Source organism: Rhinolophus sinicus, linkage group LG06 (assembly GCF_036562045.2).
Source record: "Rhinolophus sinicus isolate RSC01 linkage group LG06, ASM3656204v1, whole genome shotgun sequence".
Taxonomy (NCBI): Eukaryota; Metazoa; Chordata; class Mammalia; order Chiroptera; family Rhinolophidae; genus Rhinolophus; species Rhinolophus sinicus.
This window is the reverse complement of record NC_133756.1, coordinates 131,730,340-131,752,581: the sequence shown is the minus strand read 5'-3', so window position 1 is coordinate 131,752,581 and position 22,242 is coordinate 131,730,340. Positions and strand designations below refer to the sequence as shown.

The window sequence follows — 22,242 nt, the reverse complement described above, 5'->3', positions numbered from 1 at the left end:
TCCACTTCTCAGGCCTTCCCCATTCAAGGCTCAGCTCAGCTGTAACTTCCTATGAGTGCTTCCTCACCTTCTCAAATTTCTTCCTCCTCCAAACTACTTTTAAAAATTATATTTTTTCTCTGATTCTAAAAGGATGTACATTAAATTAGGAAAGATACACAACTATAAAGAAGACAAAAACCACCTACTATCCCATCACCCAGAAGTTTCCAGTCTTTTCTCTAGGTATTTGCATATGTGTTTGTGTACTTTCCCCCAAATTTTCTATATTTTCTCGCTCCTACTTTTCTTCTGGCCCTTATAACTTTCTGACTTCAGTACCTGTCTGATTCACTCTACCAGACTGTGCACCCCTGGAGAGCAAGCTCTAAGCCTTGAGTTAGGTTGGTGCATGCCTACACACACACACACACACACACACACACACACACACACACACACACACACACACACACACACGGGCTACCTAGAGAGAAGGATGTGGGGTTAGAGAACGGAGAGGAATTGTCCTTTCAGCTCAGTGTTTGGTCCCAAAAACGCAGGCAGAGGAGGGATCAAATGCCCCCAAACTCATGTAAGAGTCCAGCAATCAGTGAGAAAAAGTGTGTGCCATGTATACCCCTCTTTACTTTTCAAATTAAAACATAGACACACAACATCTTGGGGAGGCTCATTCTAGGGGGGCTGGGACTACACTGGAAAGAGAAGATGAACCTGGATTCACACCTCAGCTTCCCCTCTTCCCAGCTCTGTACCATTGGGCACATTATGCAAACTCTGAGCCTCAGTTTCCCCATCTGTAAAATGGAGATGCTAACATCTTTTTATAGGGTTGTTGTGAGGATGAAATGGTGAATACAAACAATTTCACACAGTGCCTGTGTCATACAGGGTCTCAACTCCCGCTCCCCACACAAGAACGCAGGATATGGTGAGGCCAAAAAGGAACACCAATGGAGCCATAGGTAGGGGAGTCATACCACTATAGTCTCGCTGGCGGCTGGGTTGGAGACACAGGAAGCAGGAGCCACACTATCCGCAACCTGCCTTCGGCTTCTCTGCCAACCAACCTCACTTGCTAGCTGCAATCCGCCCTGCTAACTGCAATCCGCTCTTGGTAGCTCAGCCACCATCTTCTTGCTAGCCCCATTTTAGCTGCTAGCGTAGCCACAGCAGTTATATTAGTGGCCAATGGCTCACTGGTTACAGCTGATGGCCAACTAGCCACAGCTGATGGCCATCCGTTCACAGTTGATGGCCATTTCAGCACCTTTCCAGGTGAGGCCGAGAGCCTAGAAACTGCACTCCTGGCTGTCCCCATACTCCACCCCTACAGGCTCTCGCCTCACAATCTACGCGACAAGAGTCTTCCGCGAGGGGCCCTGTGCGAGGAGCCTGGAGGTGAATGCAATATCCTGGACACAGCCAGGGTCTCTTTGCACAGCCAGGGTTTCTCAGGACACCACCAGTCCTTCTGGGCACAGCCATACTTCCTGGGCTTCTTAGGGTACCACCAGTCTCCCCGGGCACAGCCAGGGTTTCTCAGGACACTACCAGTCTTTCTGGGCACAGCCAGTTTTTCTGGGCAACAGTCAGACTTCCTGGGCTTCTTAGGGTACCGCCAGTCTCCCAGGGCACAGCCAGGGCCTCTCAGGGCACTGCCACTCTCTCTGGGCACAGCCAGACTTCCTGGGCACAGCCAGGGTTTCTCAGGGTACTGTACTAGAACAATAATGTCTCACAGCAAAGGTGCTTACATATTCTCGATGGCAGCCAGTCGAGACACAGAAAGTAAACATCCGCTTGCACCCCAACAAGGGGTCTTCCTGCACCAGTCTTGCTGGCAGCGGGGCAAGACACAGGAAGCAAACATCCGCCAGTTCCACTACATGGTGGTAAGTTCCCAAGCAAACAGTCAAGTGGTCCATCAAATCAGGGATGGAAGGCAATTCCCTATAGTCCACAGTCTTCGCCAGGACTGTGCATTGGCTCTACAACGTGTGCCCTTTCCGCAGGGCGAGGGCTCCAAGTCCTCTCCAACCTTGGGGTGAGGGACAACTTTGACCTCACTTACATCTCCCACCGAGGACTCAGCAAGCATTTCCTCCTGGGACTACAAATCCCGCATCCAGGCTGCCTCAGCAAGCACTTCCCAGCCCACACGGCCGCAACGACCTTTGCTTTCTCCAACCTATGCTGGTTGGAGAACTGTCCATGTCTTCCCACCCCTCCACGGGGTCCAGCTCTCTGGCAGATGCTCCTCCTGGTCTTCCTGAGACTGAGTGTTCATACGTATAAATTGTTTCATTACCTTTCAGAGAGTTTCGGCTGACACCATACCCTGCTCGCTGCGCCATGTGTCATACAGGGTCTCAGCTCCCGCTCCCCACACGAGAACGCAGGATATGGTGAGGCCAAAAAGAAACACCAATGGAGCCATAGATAGAGGAGTCATACCACTATATTCTCGCTGGCAGCTGCGTTGGAGACACAGGAAGCAGGAGCCACATGATGTACAATCCGCCATCCGCTTCTCTGCCAACCAACCAACCAACCAACCTCTTGCTAACTGCAATCCGCGTTTGCCAGCCACACTCCTCTGCTAGCGTAGCCACGGCAGTTATATTAGTGGCCAATGGCTCACTGGTTACAGCTGACGGCCAACTAGCCACAGCTCATGGCCATCCAATCACAGTTGATGGCCATTTACTACCTGAGCCAGCACCTTTCCACGTGAGGCCAAGAGCCTGGAAACTGTACTCCTGGCTCTGTCCCCACAGCCTGGCATGAGGACACCCGCATTGTGTGCTAGTTCCCTCCCTCCCTCCCTCCTTCCCTCCTTCCCTTCGTTCTTTCTTTCCTTCCTTCCTTCCTTCCTGCCTTCTTCCCAAATGATTAACATGTTAGTTAACAACCTCCATTTATTACAGATCTGTCATGTGCTCAGCACTATGGGAGCTGAAAAAAATGCTCTTCCTGCCTTAAAATCCCACCGGGGATGAAAGACTTACACAGGAGCTGATTAGAGAGAAAAATAGTCCATTATAAGGGCTAATTGAGCAGCTTAGACAGTAATGCAAAATGAGTTAGGGCCGAGAACGCTCAATGTGTGCCTAGGTCCTCAGGGAGGCCGCAGATGCTCTTTTCTCCAGATAAATTACAGCCTTTGCAACTCTGGAAGCTGTCAAGGCAGGAGATTCCACAGATAAGCTTATTTGGGATGTGGGCACAGAGTTGGAATTTGTAAGCTTCGGTTTTTTACGTGTCTCACGTTACCAGCTTGTCCATAAATTACAGCTATCTGATGGTTTAGAGAACACAAAGTTAGGTTGAGTTGAGAGAATGAAATGAAACCGCAAAAATTGGAGAACAGGATCAGAGGGGACCAATGATTACATATCCATCAGGGTCTCCTTTCAGTTCTGCCCCTCGGCAGAGGACAGAAAAGAATTTCCTCAGCCTTCACCCATCTCTGTTTTTCTCCATCGTTGTTTTCTGGACAAGAAGGTACTTTAAGAGCTATATCATGGGCCATAACAGTGAAGAAACATAGCATGGTCATTAAGAGCATGAAGCTTGGAGTCAAACAAATCTATTTTCCCTGCTACTTGTTGGCTGTGTGACTTGGGCAAGTTACTTAGCCTCCTTGCACCTCACTTTTTTTGTAAAGTGGGGATAATCAAAATAAAACTCTCTCATATGGTTACTTTGAGCTTTCAAATAGGTAATACTATTACAGCGCTTCTCATAGTGCTTCTAAAAGTTCAATAAATGTTAGCTGGTTTAGTAGTATTAAAATAAGATGTGTGAAAACGCAGCGCCGATTGTTTTTCCCCAAATGTGCATGTCAGAAGGACACATTTCAGTGGCAGGAGCTGATTCTGGAAGGTTGAGAGGTGGCCTGGCACAGGAGAAAGAGTATTGGCAAAGTTCCACCAAAATTCAGGTCACCTCATTCAGTGATTTTCAAAAAATTTTTTACTATAATCCACAGTATGAAATGCATTTTACATCACAGTCTACTAAATTCATGCATTCACTGATAGAGAAGAGAAAAATTTCACACAAAAATACAATCTTGCCCACATGCAATGCAGTCTATGTTTTCTTTTTCTTTTTCTTTTTTTTTAAATCCAGTTGCAATTCACTTACTTCAGACTCACTTACTGGGTCCCAATCCACCATTTGAAAACACTATATGAAATGATTATGACCTTGGGAAAGTCACTTTCCCTCTCTGAACTTTAGTTTTCCCAACTATAAAACAATCTTGATGCCCAACCAGCCTCACTGTTGCTCTGGGTCGTGCCAGGAGCACTGATTAAGCCCTTGCTATTTGGAAGGTCACCATCCAGGTGCTGCGAGGACAGAGATTGAGAAGAGCAGTTTCTGCCCCCAAGGAAGCTACTTGGGGACACTAGGGATGGGTGGGGATCTCTTCTTCCCAAAGACCCAGTGTGATGGAGAGAAAGGCAACGGAGTGGGCGGTAACTGTTGTTGTTTTCTTTCCCCACGTGTGCCCACAGCAGCCTTCCTGACAGCGAGATGGGAGAAGACCCCAGGTACAGCCTTGGGACTGGGTTGGAAGCGGGTCCTGAGTGGGAAGGGGAAGGGGCTGAGCATGGGGCCAGGGAGGGGAGACTTGAGGTGAGGATACTGAGTATGGATTCAGGGGTGTGCAGCCTACACAATTTCTGAGGCATGAGACCTTATAATAAGGCATATATTCTCAACAAGGGTAAAACCTTGTTTGTGGGGAGAAAAAAACTTAGACATTATAATGATTTGTGGCCCTCCAAAGGGCCAGAATATATAAACATATACAGTATATCTGTGGTATTAAAACTTCATGGTGGATAGAGTCAGAAAAGAGATGTGTGTTGCCACAGAGTGATGGGAAATGAGGGAGTAACTGCTAATGGGTATGGAGTTTCTTTTGGGGGCAATGAATTTGACCAGGATGATGGTTGCACAACTCTGTGAATATTAAAAACAAAACAAAACAAAAAAAAACCACTGCATTGGAAAAGCGATGTGACAAAGAAAGGACCATTAGAAAAAACTTGTCTAAAATGACCCTAGGGGTTGATCATGGAAAAAAAAAATATTGAGAAACACAGCTATAAGGAGAGGTGGTGGTGGTCTCCCAGACAGAAAATGTGGTCTTGCTGCTTTATGTTCAATGTGCTTTATGTTCTTGTTGTCTACAAAATGCAAGTGAAACAGATGAATGAGGCTCTGAGGCCCTGAACGCCCTCCCTAACCACATCTCTCCCCGAAACATGTGAAACACATTGGAGGTGGTAGGAAGTCAGGACTGGGAGGTTGGCTCCACTTTGTAAATAAGTTTAAGCTCTGGCCTTCACTCTCCAACACCAAAGAGGCTGTAGTTCCTCGTGTTTTCTCTGCCCTTTCCCTACCTGTCCCTAAGTGCCAGGGTATGATGACAGGCCCAGCCTCTCTAGCCATAGTGATCATATTTCTTGAGCCAGAAATCAGGCCTCGTGGTATGTGACAAGTCTGCATGTGTGGATGACAGTAATGGGACAGAAGAGTTCACACTGCAGCAGTTCGGGTCAGTCCAGGGTACATGGGCACCACAGCTGACTATATCTCTCCTGGCAGATGCCCCAGATTCCTTGGTTGTCTTCTGAGAGGGCCACATGGGGCTGCAAATCACACCTGGAATGCTTCTTGGCTCTCTAGGTGACACTAAGTTCCATCAGCTATAGGTTCCCACCCACAAACTGCAGGCGCCGATGTCAGCCTGCCTCTGGCCAGAGAGCACTCCCTAGCCCGGCTGTTTGTGCAGCGTGTCAGCATGAGACCTTGGCCAGTGCATGTGAACCCTGATGCAGAGGCAGGGTCTGGAGAAGCCACATGTTGGGCCTTGCATTGCTCTGATGTGGGAAGATCCACTCCCATGACCTACTCCAATGGTGTCCTCCCCTCCCCCCATCTTCCCTCTTACCTTAACCGGGTCCCACCGGGGCCCTCTTCACACACCCCACGTGAATTCTGGACACTACTAGGGTTCAGGCAGTGGAGGCTCCCCAGGATGTCTACGCCCCACTCCCACGTCTCTCTATGCAGCATTTGTGGCTATAGACTTGGTCACGGATGATAAAAGCCCTCATGCTGGGTTCGAGGGAGCTCAGGGTATCTATAGAGAACTTAGTCCCCTCATATGAACCCTGAAGGTGCGTCTTTCCTCCCCTGCTGCAGCCCAGAGCGGGAGCCAGTGGCCGACTCGGATATCAGGTACTGTGTCCTGGGAAACCTGCCCTCCAGGCAGGCTGCCTCAGAGGGGCTCTCAGGCCAAGGGAGCCACACAGCTCTGGGGGGAAGCCCCCAGACCCCAGCCCAGCTGCAGGGAGGTGGCCAGGATGGGCTCTGAGCTCTATGGGGTGCTTCGGAAGCCACTACTGTTTCTGTACATCAGGCTGCGTCCTTAACACCAGCTCATTTCTCTCTGGCGGTCATCTTTTCCTTTAATTTTTTTAATTTGGGGGCGGGGGTTGTCTTCAAAAACTATATCACACCAAATGTGGTTTCCTTGGCTCTCCTTTTTAAAAAAGTCATTTGGAGAGTTACCTGCCAATGTCAAAGTTGAGTGGTTTGAGGGCTTCTCAAGGAAGGAGGAAATCTGGGATCGAGTGTTTACTTGGTTTCCTTCTGGGCTCTGGGTTAGAGACTCAGGAAGGAGTACAGACTGCAAGGGTGGGGCAGGTAGGGTGTAGGGCAGGGAGGGGTCAAGGTCCCATCTCCCCCAGTCAGCTAAGACCTGGCACCCAAGCCTGACTCAGGCCCTGAGGAAGGAGAGTCCACCAGGGGCCACACAGAGCTGATTTCTGCCAACTGCACACACACCCCATCCCCACCCCTGTCTTAGCACCGTGCCACCCCTTGCCCTGGTCTAAGCCATCATCTTGATAGCTGCCCCTGAGAACAAACCCCTGAGAATGCCTCCCTACTCCCTCCCGGCTTTTCCCAGGAAGAGAGGTCCCGTGGCCTATGCTTCTCAGAAACCGTGGCTGCTGAACGCCACCGTGGAGGAAAACATCACCTTTGAGAGTCCCTTCAACAAACAACGGTAAAAGCCTCTCGGAAGGAGGCGGGCCAGGGGAGGGGAGAAATTGGTCGTGGGCAGCATTAGCCACCTGCCCCAGTCCCCAAGCCCTAGCCAGCTGGCCTGCCCCTCCATTGATCTCCCACACCCGCCATCCTGCTCTCCAGCCCACTTATCTGGATTCTGGCCTGTTCCATATGGTCCATCTGGAAATGCTCCAGATGTGCCTGGGAATCAGGGCAGTCCAACTCCTGTGGGTGAGAGGGCAGGAGGCAAGGGAGGTGCAGGAGCCCTGCTGCCTTCTCTTGTGGCTGGCAGCAAGGCTGACCGAGCTCTCCATGAGTCTCTGCACTACCCCCAGCTCGGCGACCTGTGCACTATTTTCCCTCCAGTGATAATAATAACTGCTTACATTGATTGAGCTCTTACCAGGTGCCAGGCTCAGTGCCAGGCTCTATACATGCGAATGCCTCTAATGCTCACCACAATCCCAGTAGGCAGGTACTATTAGCAATCTCATTTTACAGATGAGGAAACCAAGACTCAGAAAGGTTAGGTAACTTGCCCAAGGCCGCCTAGCCGGTTAGTCACAGAGATGGGTCTCAAATCCAAGGCTGTCTGATACCCAAGTACATATCACCAGTATACTCTGATGCCTTCTCCATGCACCCTGGCTGGCACCTGCCCAGGTGAAGAGCTGGTCAGGGAAGTACGAGAGGAGCAGGCTGGGCAAATATTTGAGCAGCCATTATCATTACTGTCTAAACCAACCAGCAGTAATTTTCCCTGGCAGTGCCCCGAGCTTGGGCTCTGACTGTCGCTTTTCTCACTGCACAGGGACCATGGGCCCTCTCTTGTCACTTATGTGGCACATTTGCTGCCATCTAATTTCATCCTTCAAATATTTAACTTGCTCCAAGGCCGTGTGAAGTGCCGCCCTCAGCTCTTTTTAAGCTCACGTGGTGTTTGCTAGCAACCAAGCAAGAGGCCCATTAAAGCCATCGCTCACCCTGGGCACAGCTGCCCAGGGCTAATAACCCTCTGCACGTGCTCAGGCCCCAGTCTGGCCAGACTGATCCGCTGTGTCCCTGCCCCATCCCACTGCAGGTACAAGATGGTCATCGAAGCCTGCTCCCTGCAGCCAGACATTGACATCCTGCCCCATGGAGACCAGACCCAGATTGGGGAACGGGTTAGTGGCGCCTCCAAGGGGTTTCCTCAAAGCCGAGGCCTTCAACCTCCCCTGCTCCCTACCCATCACCACCACCAGGCCCCGAGATCCTTCTCAGAGCGAGCAGGTACCTGGGAAATGAGAGGATGGAGGCTGCAGAGCTGCCTGCAGTGGGTTCAAAATGATCTCCTTAAGCCCTGGGCTGGTGGCTGTCCTTCACAATCAGCCCTGCTTGGTGCAAAGGTCAGCTAAGCGCCTTCCAGGCTGGAGATGACGACATTGCCTTCATTCATGCCCCGAGTATATGCTGAGAGCCCCCATGGCACTGTGCGAGGCTCAGGTTATGCTCTTCCTGTTCTCTCTCCAGGTGGGGCCCCTGCTCCACAAGCTTAAACAAATAGGATTCTCTGGTGGCTGTCCTCTGTGTGTACGATTAAACCCCTACTTCCTCCGTCTTGGTCTTCACTGGTCAGGTGGTCCCTAGCACCTACATGATGAATCTTCAAAGACTTGGGGATAATACGCCCCACTTCCCAGTGAATTTACTAAACATGTACAAGTTCCTTCTCTCTGCAAGGTGAGGAGAGACAAAGAAGTGGATGGTGCCAGGCCTCTATCCCAAAGAGCTCACAGTTGAGTAGGAGCCACGACAGTCTTTCCTGAAGGGCTATGAGGGCATGACCTTTCCTCCCCTTTGGCGACAGGGCATCAACCTGTCTGGTGGTCAGCGCCAGCGAATCAGTGTGGCCCGAGCCCTCTACCAGCATACCAACGTCGTCTTCTTGGTGAGTGTACCAATTGGCACCTCCTCTGGCTATCTCCCCTACACCGCGCACACACACACACCCACACACACACACACACCTCCCTCTCCAGGAGCAAACCTCTTCTGCCAGAGGTATTACCTACTTATTTATGGGGAAACTGAGGCAAGGATAGTGCAAATGACCCGTTGTGGGCTTCACGATGAGCTCTGCAGTAGCCATGAGGGGAGGCAAGTAGTTACAGGCCACTTCCCTGTAGGAGAGCCTCAACCTATCAATGCTTATTTAGCCTGACTCTAAGAATGGCCAGCGCATGGCCTGTGTGCTGCCACTTCCCCATCTCATGCCCGAAGCAGACATTGTCAATCGATTCCAGCTTCTTTTCCACGGACACTGAACGTGGCCTCAGAATCCTTCTCAACACAGCACTCCAGGTAACCACTCACAATCAAACATGAGATAAAGCTTAGCTATCCTTTCCCTAGTTCATACAAGTTCTGTGTGAGATGCCTTGATATTGAAGAATTCTAAGGCCCAGCCTTTGGCCTCAAACATGTAGAGTCTACTTGGGGAAACAGAGTTCACCCACACTCAAGAGCCACAGCCCAGATGAAAGCCAAACTGCGTGACACAGACCATGAAGGGCCTTGTCCAGGAAGACAACTGGGAGGGCTAGAGAAATCCGGGAGGGCTTCCTAGAGGAGGGCCTTGCAATGTGAGTCAGTTAAACAGAAGGAAAGGGGGAGGCCATTTGGACAGAGAGTTGAAAGAAGGAATCTCAGGTGTCTGATCCAGCTTTATTGTCTTTCCCCCACAGCACACACAAACACTCCCTACTAAAAACTCTTCATAATGTTAAGCCGTAGTCTGTTACCATCTGACACATGCAAAGCGCTTGACGAACTACGAGCTCCTTCATGATCCCATGTGAGCTTTAAACAACCTTGTTCGAGAGAAGTACAGTGGATAATTTAGTTTATTTCAGCAGACTTGTCTTCAGCTCCTACTCTGTCCCAGGCACAGGCAGAAGGGGTCTCAGTTCTTAGGAGCCTCACGCAAATCCCATCAGACCCGGCTTTGTGCAGGGTATCACTGGAGCAGAGTAGAGGGAAGGCTAGGTGCAGGGGTCAGGAAAGGACACGGGAAGAGCTAGTGCTTGGCTGCAGCACTGAAGGATGAGTAGGAGTGCACCACGCACACAAAAGACAGATCAGCACTCCAGGCAGAGAGAACGCCTTAGGCAGAGGCCTGGAACGGCAAGTTCCCTGGTGTGTAGGGAGCTTGGACAAGATAGATGAGAAGTGAGGCTGGAAAGAAGACTGAGCAGGTTGTAAAGGGCCTGGATTCCCATGGTAAGGAATTCAGACTTCATTGACTTTGGGGAGCCACGGGAGGATGAGGAGTCAGGAAGCTTGTGATTAGATCTGTTTGAGAGTGATAACTAATAACAGCCCTATTTTAAGATGAGGCCAACTAAGGCCCAGAGAGGTTAGGTACATTGCCCAAGGCCACACAGCTAACTAGCATCAGACCCTAGACCAAAGCTGGTATAACTGGTGGTTTTTACACTCACTGTCATTTCCTCCCCCCATACTTGTCCCTATCTTCTCCCCTCTACCTAGGATGACCCCTTCTCGGCTCTGGACATTCATCTGAGTGACCACCTGATGCAGGCCGGGATCCTTGAGCTACTCCGAGATGATAAGAGGACAGTGGTCCTTGTGACCCACAAGCTACAGTACCTGCCACATGCAGACTGGGTGAGGGGTCATGAGCTGCAGAGGGCTGAGGTGGGAGAGGCAGTCTCACATCTCAAAGGAGTCAATCAGACATCTCGTCGCAGTGGCTGAGGGCTACCAAGCAGAAGAGGTCAGCCCAGGATGGCTTTGTGCAGGCAGGGCAGACTAGGGAAAGCTGCGCAGACCAAGGGCTTGGTATCACCGAGAGCTGCAGAGATTCCCTATCCTGGCCTGGGGCCCCTGTGTGTAGCACAAGGAGAGAAGCAGACACGCGGTTCCTATCTTCTGTTTCCTGCCAAGTTGGATGGCTCATCCCCTGGCCTTGGGGAGTGCCCGTTTGGATGGGAAAACCATCTCCCTGCCCTCAGTGGGTCAGATTCAAGTTAAGACCAGATAGAAAAGATGGAAACAAACAATAGCGGTAGTAATAGAAACTTCCATATTATGAGTGGAATGAAATTTTGTGAAACCCAACATGAACTAAATTCCCATAGTCAACAAGTAGATATAGTTACTTCTCAATTAATTGGAAAGCACCTAGTTTTTAGGATGGAAATCATGTGACTTGAAATCTGGGCCTTGCCTAACCCCTATGTAAAATTGCCCCTGAAAATTGAGGCCCTCCTGGAGTGTCAGGACTCTGCTAAAATAGCCCTGCTGACCCCACATAAGTCTCCTTCTATGTGTAGTGATTTCCTCCCTCCACTAAGAAGAAAAAAAAAAATCCATATTGAAAATAAAAGCTATTAAAACAGGTGCAGGCTTAGGTCACAGTTTCAGTGGTGACTCTGCAAGACAGTGCAAGACAATCCTTAGCCCAAAAAAGGTACACGCGGAGGTACCTGGTTCCTTGAGGTGTCAGTGGATAGGACTCCCAGGCACCCCTCCCTAAACCCCAGCATGGGGTCGGTGGGGGTGAGAGAAGCAGGGGTGGGTGTCTGAATTAATGATGAGCCTACCTCAGTGTGAAACACTGAGAGTTTCAAATAAAATGTTTTATTAATTTCAAAGAGGTATGGCCACACACATTTAGACCAACAGGGGCTTTGCCACACACTGGTAGAACCTCTCAAACCTGCCGTCAGGAGAAGCTAAGGGTAGTGTGCAATTATTCCGTTAAGTGTTTGAACGCAGTGACCATTGATGGAGTTCTTGTGGATAACCAGACAGCTGGACCAGGACGCACTAATTTGCTCTGCAAACTCTCTTATCATCTTATCAACCTTGTGACCATTGAGAATTACCCCCCACACACACACCATGTACCAAGCTCTAAATCCTGGGAGAGTGTCAGTGAGAGTAGGTTATCACTACCAGCTTAGAGCAGTAGGTGAGCCAGAGGTCATTTGTGGTGGAGAAAGAATGTGTGCATGTCCATCTCAGACTCCTTGGTCAGGCAGGGTGTGGCCTCCACTTCTCAGCCCCAGCCAGCCCTCAGCAGGGTTTATTTCTGCCTTTCCAGATCATCGCTATGAAGGATGGTACCATCCAGAGGGAGGGCACGCTCAAGGACTTCCAGAGGTCTGAGTGCCAGCTCTTTGAGCACTGGAAGACCCTCATGAACCGGCAGGACCAAGAGCTTGAAAAAGTCGGTATATCTGGGGGGCCAGGCAGCCACCCCCTGAGTGGAAGGTTCTTCTAGAACTCAACTCATAAAGGTCTTCCTGCCCTCACTGGACCCAGGAAACCCCCCAAAGGACAGATATGGGAGCTGGGCATGAACTTACTCCTGCCAGAGGAGAAGCAGTACCTGTGCTAGCTACCCAAGGCACAATCAGATGGATGCCTTCCCTTTATCCTGAAATAGATATCCTTTAGTTTACAAAGTTTCAGAAAATCAACTCAAACTGGCTAAACAAATTTTAAAAACGTGGTGGGGGTGGGAGTTAAGGATTTATTGGCTCATAAAACCAAAAAGTCCAGGGGTGTCATAGCTTCAGGTAGAGCTGGATCCAGGCAGTCAATGTCATCAAGAATCTGTTTCTCCCCATCCCGTGGCTCTGCTCCCCTTAAATTGGCTTCATTCCCACGGTAGCAGTGAGGGTCATTGGCAGTCTCAGGTTTACATTCTCCCAGATCAACATCTGCCAGAAAGAGTGCCTCTTTCATGATTTTTAGCAAAAGTCCCAGGGCTCACTCTCATTGGTCCAATTTGGTCATGTGCCCACCCCTAAACAAATAATTGTGGCCAGGGATGTGGAATGTGAGAATATGCCCACCCCTGGAGCCAGGGAGAATGACCAGCACACCTGAATCACAGAGAACAAGAATAGGGGAGAGGTGGTTTCCCACAGGGACACTGTGGGGCTGTTAGCTGATGAAGGGGAAGGAGTAAATTCTGGCAAGACAAACATGTGTCCATCTGGATCCTCACCAGGCAAGGGCAATCTGGAAACTGACACTGATCATTACCAGGGGTGCTTACCCCCCACTCTCCCTTTTCCCTTCTGTGCACCCTGAGGACATTGGCCAGGCCCTATTTGTCTTTCAGGAGACTGTCATGGAGAGAAAAGCCCCAGAGCCACCCCAGGGCTTGCCCTGTGCCATGTCCTCAAGAGATGGCCTCTTGCAAGATGAGGAAGAGGAGGAAGGTACTGACAGCGGGACTGGGAGTGAAATCATGGCCTGAGGTCCGATCGACCACGCAGAGACTAAGGTTTAGGGTCCTGAGGGTGGTAAGATAGTGTGCCTTTGATTAAATCCTTTCCCTTCTGTGTGCCTCAGTCTTCCCATCTGTAAGTGGGGACAATATAGCCCCTGGTTCACCCTGAGAGGGATATGAACTGTGAAGCCACAGGGGGGGTTCTTGCGGCCTACAGAGGAGGCAGCCGAGAGTGAGGAGGAGGACAATCTGTCATCGGTGCTGCATCAGCGCGCCAAGATCCCGTGGCGAGCCTGTGCCAAGTATCTGTCGTCAGCTGGCATTCTGCTCCTGTCACTGCTCGTCTTCTCCCAGCTGCTCAAGCACATGGTCTTGGTGGCCATCGACTACTGGCTGGCGAAGTGGACCGACAGCGCCCTGACCCTGAGCCCCATGGCCAGGAACTGTTCCTTCAGCCAGGTGGGGCTGGCAGCCCCAGGGCAAGGGCTGGGGGTAGGGGGCTGAGCCATGGACACCGCCGGGACCTTCCTCATTCTCTGCCTGGCCAGGAGTGCTCCCTTGACCAGACCGTGTATGCCATGGTGTTTACGGTGCTCTGCAGCCTGGGCATCGTGCTGTGCCTGGTCACGTCTGTCACAGTCGAGTGGACAGGGCTGAAGGTGGCCAAGAGATTGCACCGCAGCCTGCTGAACCGGATCATCCTGGCTCCCATGAGGTATGCAGGGAGCCCCCCAGCATAGGAGAGGGCTCCCAGCCACGCTGGGGCTGTGGGCAAGTCACTTCTCTGGGCCTCAGTCGTCCCATCTATAAAATGGTGATATCCAATCTCTACAACAAGCTGTCGGATGTGACTCAAGGAGACCCAAATGTGTTGCAAGTGCACTGCTCAGTGCAGAAAGCAGAGGGAAACTGGCATGTACTCAGCCAGACGCGATGCTCGGCATTTGACAGGGTTAGCTCATCTAATTGTCACGACAGTCCTTCAGAGTGAATGTCTGCAGCCTCTGCGTAAATGTTACTTTCTCTTCCCTAGACGGGTACATCTGCCCGTCTCCGCCCCCGCGTTCAGCTCTCTCCTTCCTCTTTCGCCTCCCTGCAGGTTCTGAGACTGGGGTCATGGTATAGCTGTTCTTATCTTCTGTAGTAAGATGGATAAAAACCCCAAAAGCCGCTTGGTGTGAAAGAAGTCACTGCCCAATGGGCTGGCCTATTTGGTTTAAACACACCAGATTATCTGGCCCTCATTAATGCCAGGCCTTACCATCTGACTACATTGTTTATTTTTCAGCCTCTTGAGTTCTTTGTGTCCCACAGACATGGCCTCAACATTTACCTACCCTCTATTTGTCCCAGATTTGTGGTTCTGAAATTCTCTGGTTGGGGTTGGGCCAGCTCTGGGTCACAGACAGAGTGAAGACAGCCAGAGTGCCTCGCGGGGTCAACCAGCTGACAGGCTGTCCCTGGGGCCCTGTTCCCTTTGGCCAGTTGTCCCGCTGGAGAGGACTCTATGTCCCTGGGAGGACAGCTGCTGAGCGAGTCAGGCCAAGCAAGCAGCTGAGAAAGGAGGCAGTGGTTACACACATGGGCTTGAGTGTCACAGAGGCTAATGAGGGACCAGCACCCCTTTGGGCTGCTGTGGGAATTCCCAGGGAAACAGGCCAGATGTCCATAGACCTGCAAAGGCTATTGTCCCTGGGATGACTCCAGAAATACCAAAATGAAAGAAATAACTACCCTCATACAATAAACAGAAATGAAATCACTAAACGAATGAATAACTTCTGGTTACCTCTTAGGTTTTTTGAGACCACGCCCCTTGGAAGCATCCTGAACAGATTTTCATCTGATTGTAACACCATTGACCAGGTACACAGCACTGTGACCCATTTCCCCAGTTCAGAGAGAGGCCAGGCCCCTGTCTGTTGCTGGCTTCCCCAGGTCCGGGGACCAGAGCCCTGGGGAGGAACCCAGTGGGCTCCAATCTGATTATAATGCTGCCTCAGGGCCTGGGCCCCCCTGTGAGACCCTCATCATAAGGCTGAGAGAAACCACATCCCTCTGGCTTCCATTGAAGAACCCTCAGCTCACTCCAGGAAGGTTCCAGCATATTCTAAACCAAGTTGACTGATTTTGTGGAGACTATTTATTTTGATTCAGCCTGTGTTTTTTATTTACCATCGTACAAGGTGGTAAGAAAACAAAGTCCTGACTCCTGCCCTCAGGGAGCCTACAGTGTAGCTGGAGAGATTAAGACATGTGCCTATAATAATGTGAGAGAGAAAAACGTGGTGGCAGGGAACCCGCTGAACATCATCAAATACCAAAACTCACCTCCCTCTCTCACCCTTGCCTCCCGCAGCACATCCCATCCACACTGGAGTGCCTGAGCCGTTCCACCCTGCTCTGCGTCTCCGCCCTGGCCGTCATCTCCTATGTCACACCTGTGTTCCTCGTGGCCCTCTTACCCCTGGCCATCGTGTGCTACTTCATCCAGAAGTACTTCCGGGTGGCATCCAGGTGATGGCAGCATGTGCCAGCCTCCAGGGTTGGGGCTGGGGTGGGGGGTGGAAGGGGCTTTGCAGTGGGCAGTTGAATACTCTTGTTAGAGTCATCGTCATAAAAGTAGTAGAGTCATGTTCCCCAAGAAAAGCAAAATAGACATGAAGGAAATAAAATATTCATATTCCGTTACCCTAATATAACCATCTGTCAGCACACACATGCTGCAGTTAATACCTGAACTATGTCCTGGGGAGTTATGGTCAGGAATGGAACTTTTAGGTCAGGTGTATGCATGTGTTTATGCCTTTCATTCATTTTGTCATAATACTTCTCAGGAGGGTTGTGTGACTCCAGTGATCAGGGGGATTGCTGATGCGTGAAGTCAGAGGGCACCGATGTGCGGGATGTTATGATAACCACACCTTCCAGCCCATGTGGGTGCAGAGCAAGGCTGGAAGCCTTAATGCCAGGGAGCCCCTCACTGCCATTCTCATCACCTTCACCCTCATGAGCCTTGGAGCCACGCATACCTCCATGCCTCTTTCCCACTCAAACTTTTGTAAGAACATTCTCTAGGAATTTTTTTCTGGGAGTGTGTAATGCAGATTCTCTGCTCCCACTTCCCTCACAAGAACGCAGGATATGGTGAGGCCAAAAAGGAACCACAATGGAGCCAGAGACAGGGGAGTCATACCACTATATTCTCGATGGCGGCTGGTGGAGACACAAAAGCAAACATCTGTCAGGACCCCAACGAGGGGTTTTCCTGTACCCCCATCTCGCTGGCGGCCTGGCAAGACACAGGAAATAGGATCAACGCAATCTGCAATCTGCTTGCTAACAGCACTTGCTAGCTGCCATCCACTTCTCTGCCAACCAAACAATGCCCCAGCGTAGCCACTAGTTATATCAGGGCTAATGGCTAACCAGTAACAGCTGATGGCCACCCAGCCACAGCAGATTCCATCTGATTACAGCTGATGGCCATCTAATAACCGAGCCTGCACGTTTCCACGTGAGACCGAGAGCCTGGAAACTGCTCTCTGGGACTCTGTCCCCACAGAGTGATTCTGTTAAACTCATAGATTCAAGGAATTATAGGGATAATTTTAAAGAACTTCTAGACCAGCATTTCTCAATCTGCCAATTACAACCTCGCCGTGGGTTATGAAATTAATATCATAGATTACAACCAGTGTTTTTTAAAAAAATGAAATAGAACAAAAAATATCAGACTGTATTCACACAGTAACAGTGTTGTTTCATGAAACCTTTGTTTGGGTGGTATAAGGGTATGTGTGTGTGTCATGCAGGGACTCTAGTCCTGTTCCCCTCACAAGAACACAGGATATGGTGAGGCCACAAAGGAACACCCACAGAACCATAGATAGGGGAGTCTCATACCACTATATTCTCTCGGGCGGCTGGGTTGGAGACACAGGAAGCAGAAGCCACAGTATCCGCAATCCGCCGTCTGCTTCTCAGCCAGCCAGCCAACCGACCAACCCCTTGCTAACTGCAATCCGTGCTTGGTAGCTTAGCCACGGCAGTTATATAACCAGTGGCTAATGGCTAACTGGTTACAGCTGATGGCCAGCTAGTCACAGCTGATGGCTGTTACCCGAGCCAGCACCTTTCCACGTGAGCCTGAGAGCCTGGAAACTGCTCTCTGGACTCTGTCCCCACAGTGTGTGAATACTGATTTGTGATATAAAATGTATTTCTTACTGCAGGTTGTGGTCAGAAAGCTTAAGTACCTTTCCCAAGTGCACAGAATTGTTTAGCAATGAGTCAAAATGCTGATTAGCCCTAACAATAATTAAATTTAGATACATCATGGCCACAATTGCCTTGCACACAAGGATCAAGATTTGTATAAATGGTTTCCTGCCTGGATGATCCAGGACCCCTGTGACCCACAAGGAACAATGTTGACATTCACAAAATCACGGCAGCTTTTTAAACACTGCACAAGCTGTTCTGCAAACTTCATTTCTTCTGCCAGAGAAACTGCTCTGTTCCCCTGGCACCCACCCAGGCCCTGGAGACAATGTGTCCAGGAAAGCTGCTTCCGGTGTCCCAACCTGGCCTCCCTGGCACTAACATACTTGCTAAGGTGCAGCTGTGGGGAGCAGGGGCAAATCGGTTGCCATGGAAACCGCTGGCCTTTTCTCCCTTAAGAAGCCCTTTAGATTCTGGCCCGAGATGTGCTGAAATCTATTGTGATTATTGGGGAGGGGACTGAAAGCTTTGAGTTGGCATTTCTGTTCCTTTGACCATCTATCCCAAGGTTCAGGTTGTTCACCTGGGAAAGGAAACTAACACTGACTGCCCAGCCTTAGCGCAGAGCGAGGCTGTGTGGCAAAAGCACGGGGACAGATACAGATGAGTGGTAGGTGACGCCCAGCAACGCAGTCACTGTCCCAGCCTTCCAGTTAAGCACTTTATGTAAACGAGCTGTCCAGTCCGCACAGCTACTTGATGGGGTGGTACCACTGTCTTCCCTTTTTACAGCCCTAGAGAGGTGCAGCCCTTTGCCACATGGTAGTAGGGGTGGAGCTAGGATTCAGACCCAGGCTGAGCCCTGAGCCTGCCCTCCTCACCATCCCGCTCTGCTCTCCTGGCACAGGGATCTACAGCAGCTAGATGACACCACCCAGCTCCCGCTGCTGTCACACTTTGCTGAAACTGTGGAAGGCCTCACCACCATCCGGGCCTTCAGGTACCACATTCACCCCAAGATGGGTGTGGACGGGATGGGGGGACTAGGGTCACAGGTCATGAGATTCAATTCTCAGGGCTCCACTTATGAAGGCCCAGGACACACTTCTCCCTACCCCTCCTTGGTCCCCAAGGCCCAAATGATGTCCACTGGGGGGTCGGACCAGGTGTGCTCTACTGTGTGATCTAGAGGGGAAAACCTCAGCCCTGCAGCCATGCCCAGAGCCTCTGTGAACTAAGGCAGAACATCAAAAGAAACAAGGCTGGGATATGTTCTCACATACCAATGCTAGAAAGCCCTTACATCGTGTGGGCCAGCCCTGAGGCCACCTTTTATTGAGAATCTCCTATGAGCCAAACACTATGCAGTGGACTTTCCATGCCAGTGTCATTCATTCTCAAACATGTTCTCTGAGGTGGTGACCGTGGTTGCGCCCTCTTCTCAGATAAGGAAACTGAAGCTCAGGTTCAGGTTATATAACTGCTCTGTGTACGGTCCCTCAAAGACCAGACTTGAACCTGCTCATTCATTCAACCTTTACCTACCATTTACCGCATACCGAGTCCCATGCCAGGCACTAAAAAGAGAGAGATGAGTCAGATGAACTTCTGCCCTGGAGGTATTTACAGTCCAGGCTTTGAACAGGCCAAGACAAGCCCATGTTACTGAAAGAAAGGGGGACACAGCAAGCATAGAAGGGGAGCAGTCATGGAAGGCATCATAGAGAAGGCAGGAGGTGGCATTGGAGCTAGGACTCAAAGGGTAAATAAGAGTTCACCAGGCAGGAGGAATGCTCCGAAAACTTCAGCGGCTCTCCCAGCCTTTTGCCACCCTGAGTCGTGACATTGGGCTGGACAGAAGCATCTGAGGCTGCCTGGGGAGCAGGGGTACTATTGTTCCCTGCCCCAGTCTCCATCTGATGTATTAGGGCATCTCTCCTCTAGCCAGACAGGCCAGACCCCTGACCCAGATAGCTGGGCTCTGGTATCTAAGCCTCCCTGAGAGAGTGATTTCAGGTTATTTTTAGGATGGCACAGCTGTGTAGGGTGTGACAGTAACCATGCTACACCAATCCCTGTGTCCAGGAGTAACCCTAGGTCTCAAGGACCAATCGAGGGTCCAGGGAGGTTTGAAATCCCCCAACACCCAAAGTCTAGCTGCAGCCCTGGGAGAGGTGCCCAGGTCCCTGGTGCAGCCCTGCAGCCCCTGCTCACACCCTAGGGCATCTGGGGCCAGTGGAAGGTCCTCTTACAGATCTTCTCTGAATAAAGAAAGCAAAGCAGAGTCTGCCCCAGCCTTAGCTCTGCTCCCAGGACATCCCCTGCTCCCAAGCAAGCCTGTGCTATCATCCACAAAGAAGCTCCTTGGAGCCTGGAGTATGGCTCAGGGGTCTCCTCCAGCCCCCTTCTCTTCTCAAGACTGAACTTCCCCAGTTCCTTCAACCTCCAGGCCTCTCAATACCCCTGGGCCTAGCTCCAAGTTTTGGTGAAGTCTTTCTTATAATTGGTGTCCTGGAGGCCTTCGGGCTGGGCCTAAGGGGAGAAACTGTGGCTTTCCTCGAGGAGGCCAGACCCTCTCAGTAAGACCCGAGTGGATCCCAGCATCCTATGACCAGCCCCAGACCAGGCCTGTGGTCAGCCAGCGGAACTGCTATGCAGCGAGCCCTCCCCCACCCTGCACTGAAACAGTGGATGGTTTTTAAATGAATGAACTTTTTAATCATCCCTTGGATGTGTTTAATTCATTGGCTTTTGCCCAGCAGCCCTGTTGAAAGCTAAGTAGCATTTATTGATTGCACACTTGCCAAGCGCCAGGCCCCGTGCTAAGTGTTTTCGTTGCATTTAATCCTCACAAAAGCCCCATGACATAGTTACTTTAGCCCCCTACTAAAGTGAAGAGAAGAGACCCCCAGAGGCTGAGCAACCAATTTGAGGCCACACAGAGATGGTGCCGGGCTGGAACCTAGAGCTGTCTGACCTTGTGGTGTTTCTAAGAGCCCCTGCTTTTTCCCAAAAAATGTTCCAACGGTACCCAGCACTACAGTATTGGGCTCAGAGCTGCTTCAGTCCATGTAAGAACTATTACTATCCCCATTTATTGATGAGGAAACAGTCTGACACACAGCCAGCAATAGACTGACTCCAGCCTAGGTCTGCAGGGCCCCAGTGCGGGGGCTTTTTCCACAGTCTTCACACCATCATGCACCGATCACAGAAGTTCACACACACCCTCATGCACACTCACCCCTGAGGCCAATCACACACCCCTCAGACTCTCCTGTCACTCACACGTGCACTCACACATTTTCAACACGCACTTAATCAAACCCTTCGCGTGTATGGTTTCACCCTTGCCTCAGACACCTCACCCACCCACATACACCCACCCTGTGGCTCTGCAATCACGCTTTCTCACACCTCAGAGACTCACTTCACTCTCCTCACACACATAGTTCATGCACAGGCCTTCCACCCAGAAAGAATCAAAGCAGAACAAACATCTTCCAGGAGCGAAAAGCAAATGCCCAACGAGGCTTGTCATGAGTACCTCTGAATACTTTCAGTTGTGTCACTGAGACCAGAGCTGAGATGGCTTTCATTCGTTCCATCGTTCATCATCAAATGAGAATTCCTACCTCCTCTGGGCCTGGCCCAAGCCCGCCAGGTCTGAGGGGCGGCCAAGGAGAGCGGTGCCAGGAGCCCAGGCTGGTCAGACAGAGGACGCAGATCCACACGTAGTAACTCAGGAGAGAATGTGATGAGGGCACGAGGGTGGGAAAGAGGCCTCCAGAATTCCTTGTACAGAGAGCTACCTTGTATCCATGAGGGTTAGGGAAGGTTCCCCGGGGCCGCTTGGACCAAGATTATTCCCTCAGCCCTTCCTGACCCTCCCTCCAGGTACGAGGCCCGCTTCCAGCAGAAGCTCCTCGAATACACGGACTCCAACAACATCGCCTCCCTCTTCCTCACAGCTGCCAACAGATGGCTAGAAGTCCGCATGGCAAGTGCCACCCACCCCCACTCCGGGCCCCGGGATGGGTTTCTGATAGGGGTGTGGAGCCACAGGAAGGGCCAACATAGACCAGAAGGTGGGAGGAGAGGGTGGAGAACCAGCTCACATGTGCACAGAGGGTGGGCACAGAGCCCTCCGCTTTCCCCAGCCCTCCTGGTATCTGCCCTGAGTCCCATCTTCTCCATATCACTGCCTGGGGGCTGTATATCTGAGGTGTGTGCCAATAACGAGAATCGTTGTGTGTTTACCTGTGAGAAGTGTGTGTCTGATACATACGTTACATATATGTGTGGGCCAGCTGGTGAGGCATGTGTGCAGGTGTGTGGGGCGTAGGGAGAGCCTACGCTGTGTGCATGTGTTGTCTCCTGGAGTTCCAGCCTTCACAGGCCTCCTGCATCTGTACGTGAGTTTTAGGGCTGGAGTTGAGTCTCCGCTGAGCTACGCTCTGCCCTGAAGACGGGGCTGGGGGGACACTGTGGCTTTAACCCCTGAGGGCCCAGGCTAGCCCCCATCCTTCCACAGGAGTACATTGGTGCATGTGTGGTCCTCATCGCCGCTGTGACCTCCATCTCCAACTCCCTGCACAGGGAGCTCTCTGCTGGCCTGGTGGGCCTGGGCCTCACCTACGCCCTAATGGTGAGTGGCAGCAGGCTGGGGCAGG

General features: G+C 51.1%; 1 protein-coding gene across 11 annotated transcripts in view; it reads left to right on the top strand.

The window, feature by feature from the left end:
* ABCC8 (ATP binding cassette subfamily C member 8) overlaps nt 1–22,242 on the top strand; it is a 76,987-nt gene that overhangs the window by 49,959 nt on the left and 4,786 nt on the right. For all 11 annotated transcript variants that reach the window (XR_012497533.1, XR_012497534.1, XM_074336083.1 and 8 more), the window contains 15 exons: nt 4,527–4,562; nt 6,226–6,261; nt 6,995–7,093; nt 8,177–8,261; nt 8,945–9,025; nt 10,627–10,764; nt 12,206–12,331; nt 13,235–13,334; nt 13,563–13,804; nt 13,894–14,060; nt 15,142–15,211; nt 15,705–15,862; nt 18,477–18,569; nt 21,467–21,569; nt 22,104–22,217. Coding sequence is in view for 9 of the 11 variants with exons in the window: in XM_074336083.1 (XP_074192184.1) it covers nt 4,527–4,562; nt 6,226–6,261; nt 6,995–7,093; nt 8,177–8,261; nt 8,945–9,025; nt 10,627–10,764; nt 12,206–12,331; nt 13,235–13,334; nt 13,563–13,804; nt 13,894–14,060; nt 15,142–15,211; nt 15,705–15,862; nt 18,477–18,569; nt 21,467–21,569; nt 22,104–22,217 (1,648 nt within the window). In the remaining 2 variants the exon portion in view is untranslated. The remainder of the gene's footprint in view (nt 1–4,526; nt 4,563–6,225; nt 6,262–6,994; nt 7,094–8,176; nt 8,262–8,944; nt 9,026–10,626; nt 10,765–12,205; nt 12,332–13,234; nt 13,335–13,562; nt 13,805–13,893; nt 14,061–15,141; nt 15,212–15,704; nt 15,863–18,476; nt 18,570–21,466; nt 21,570–22,103; nt 22,218–22,242) is intronic.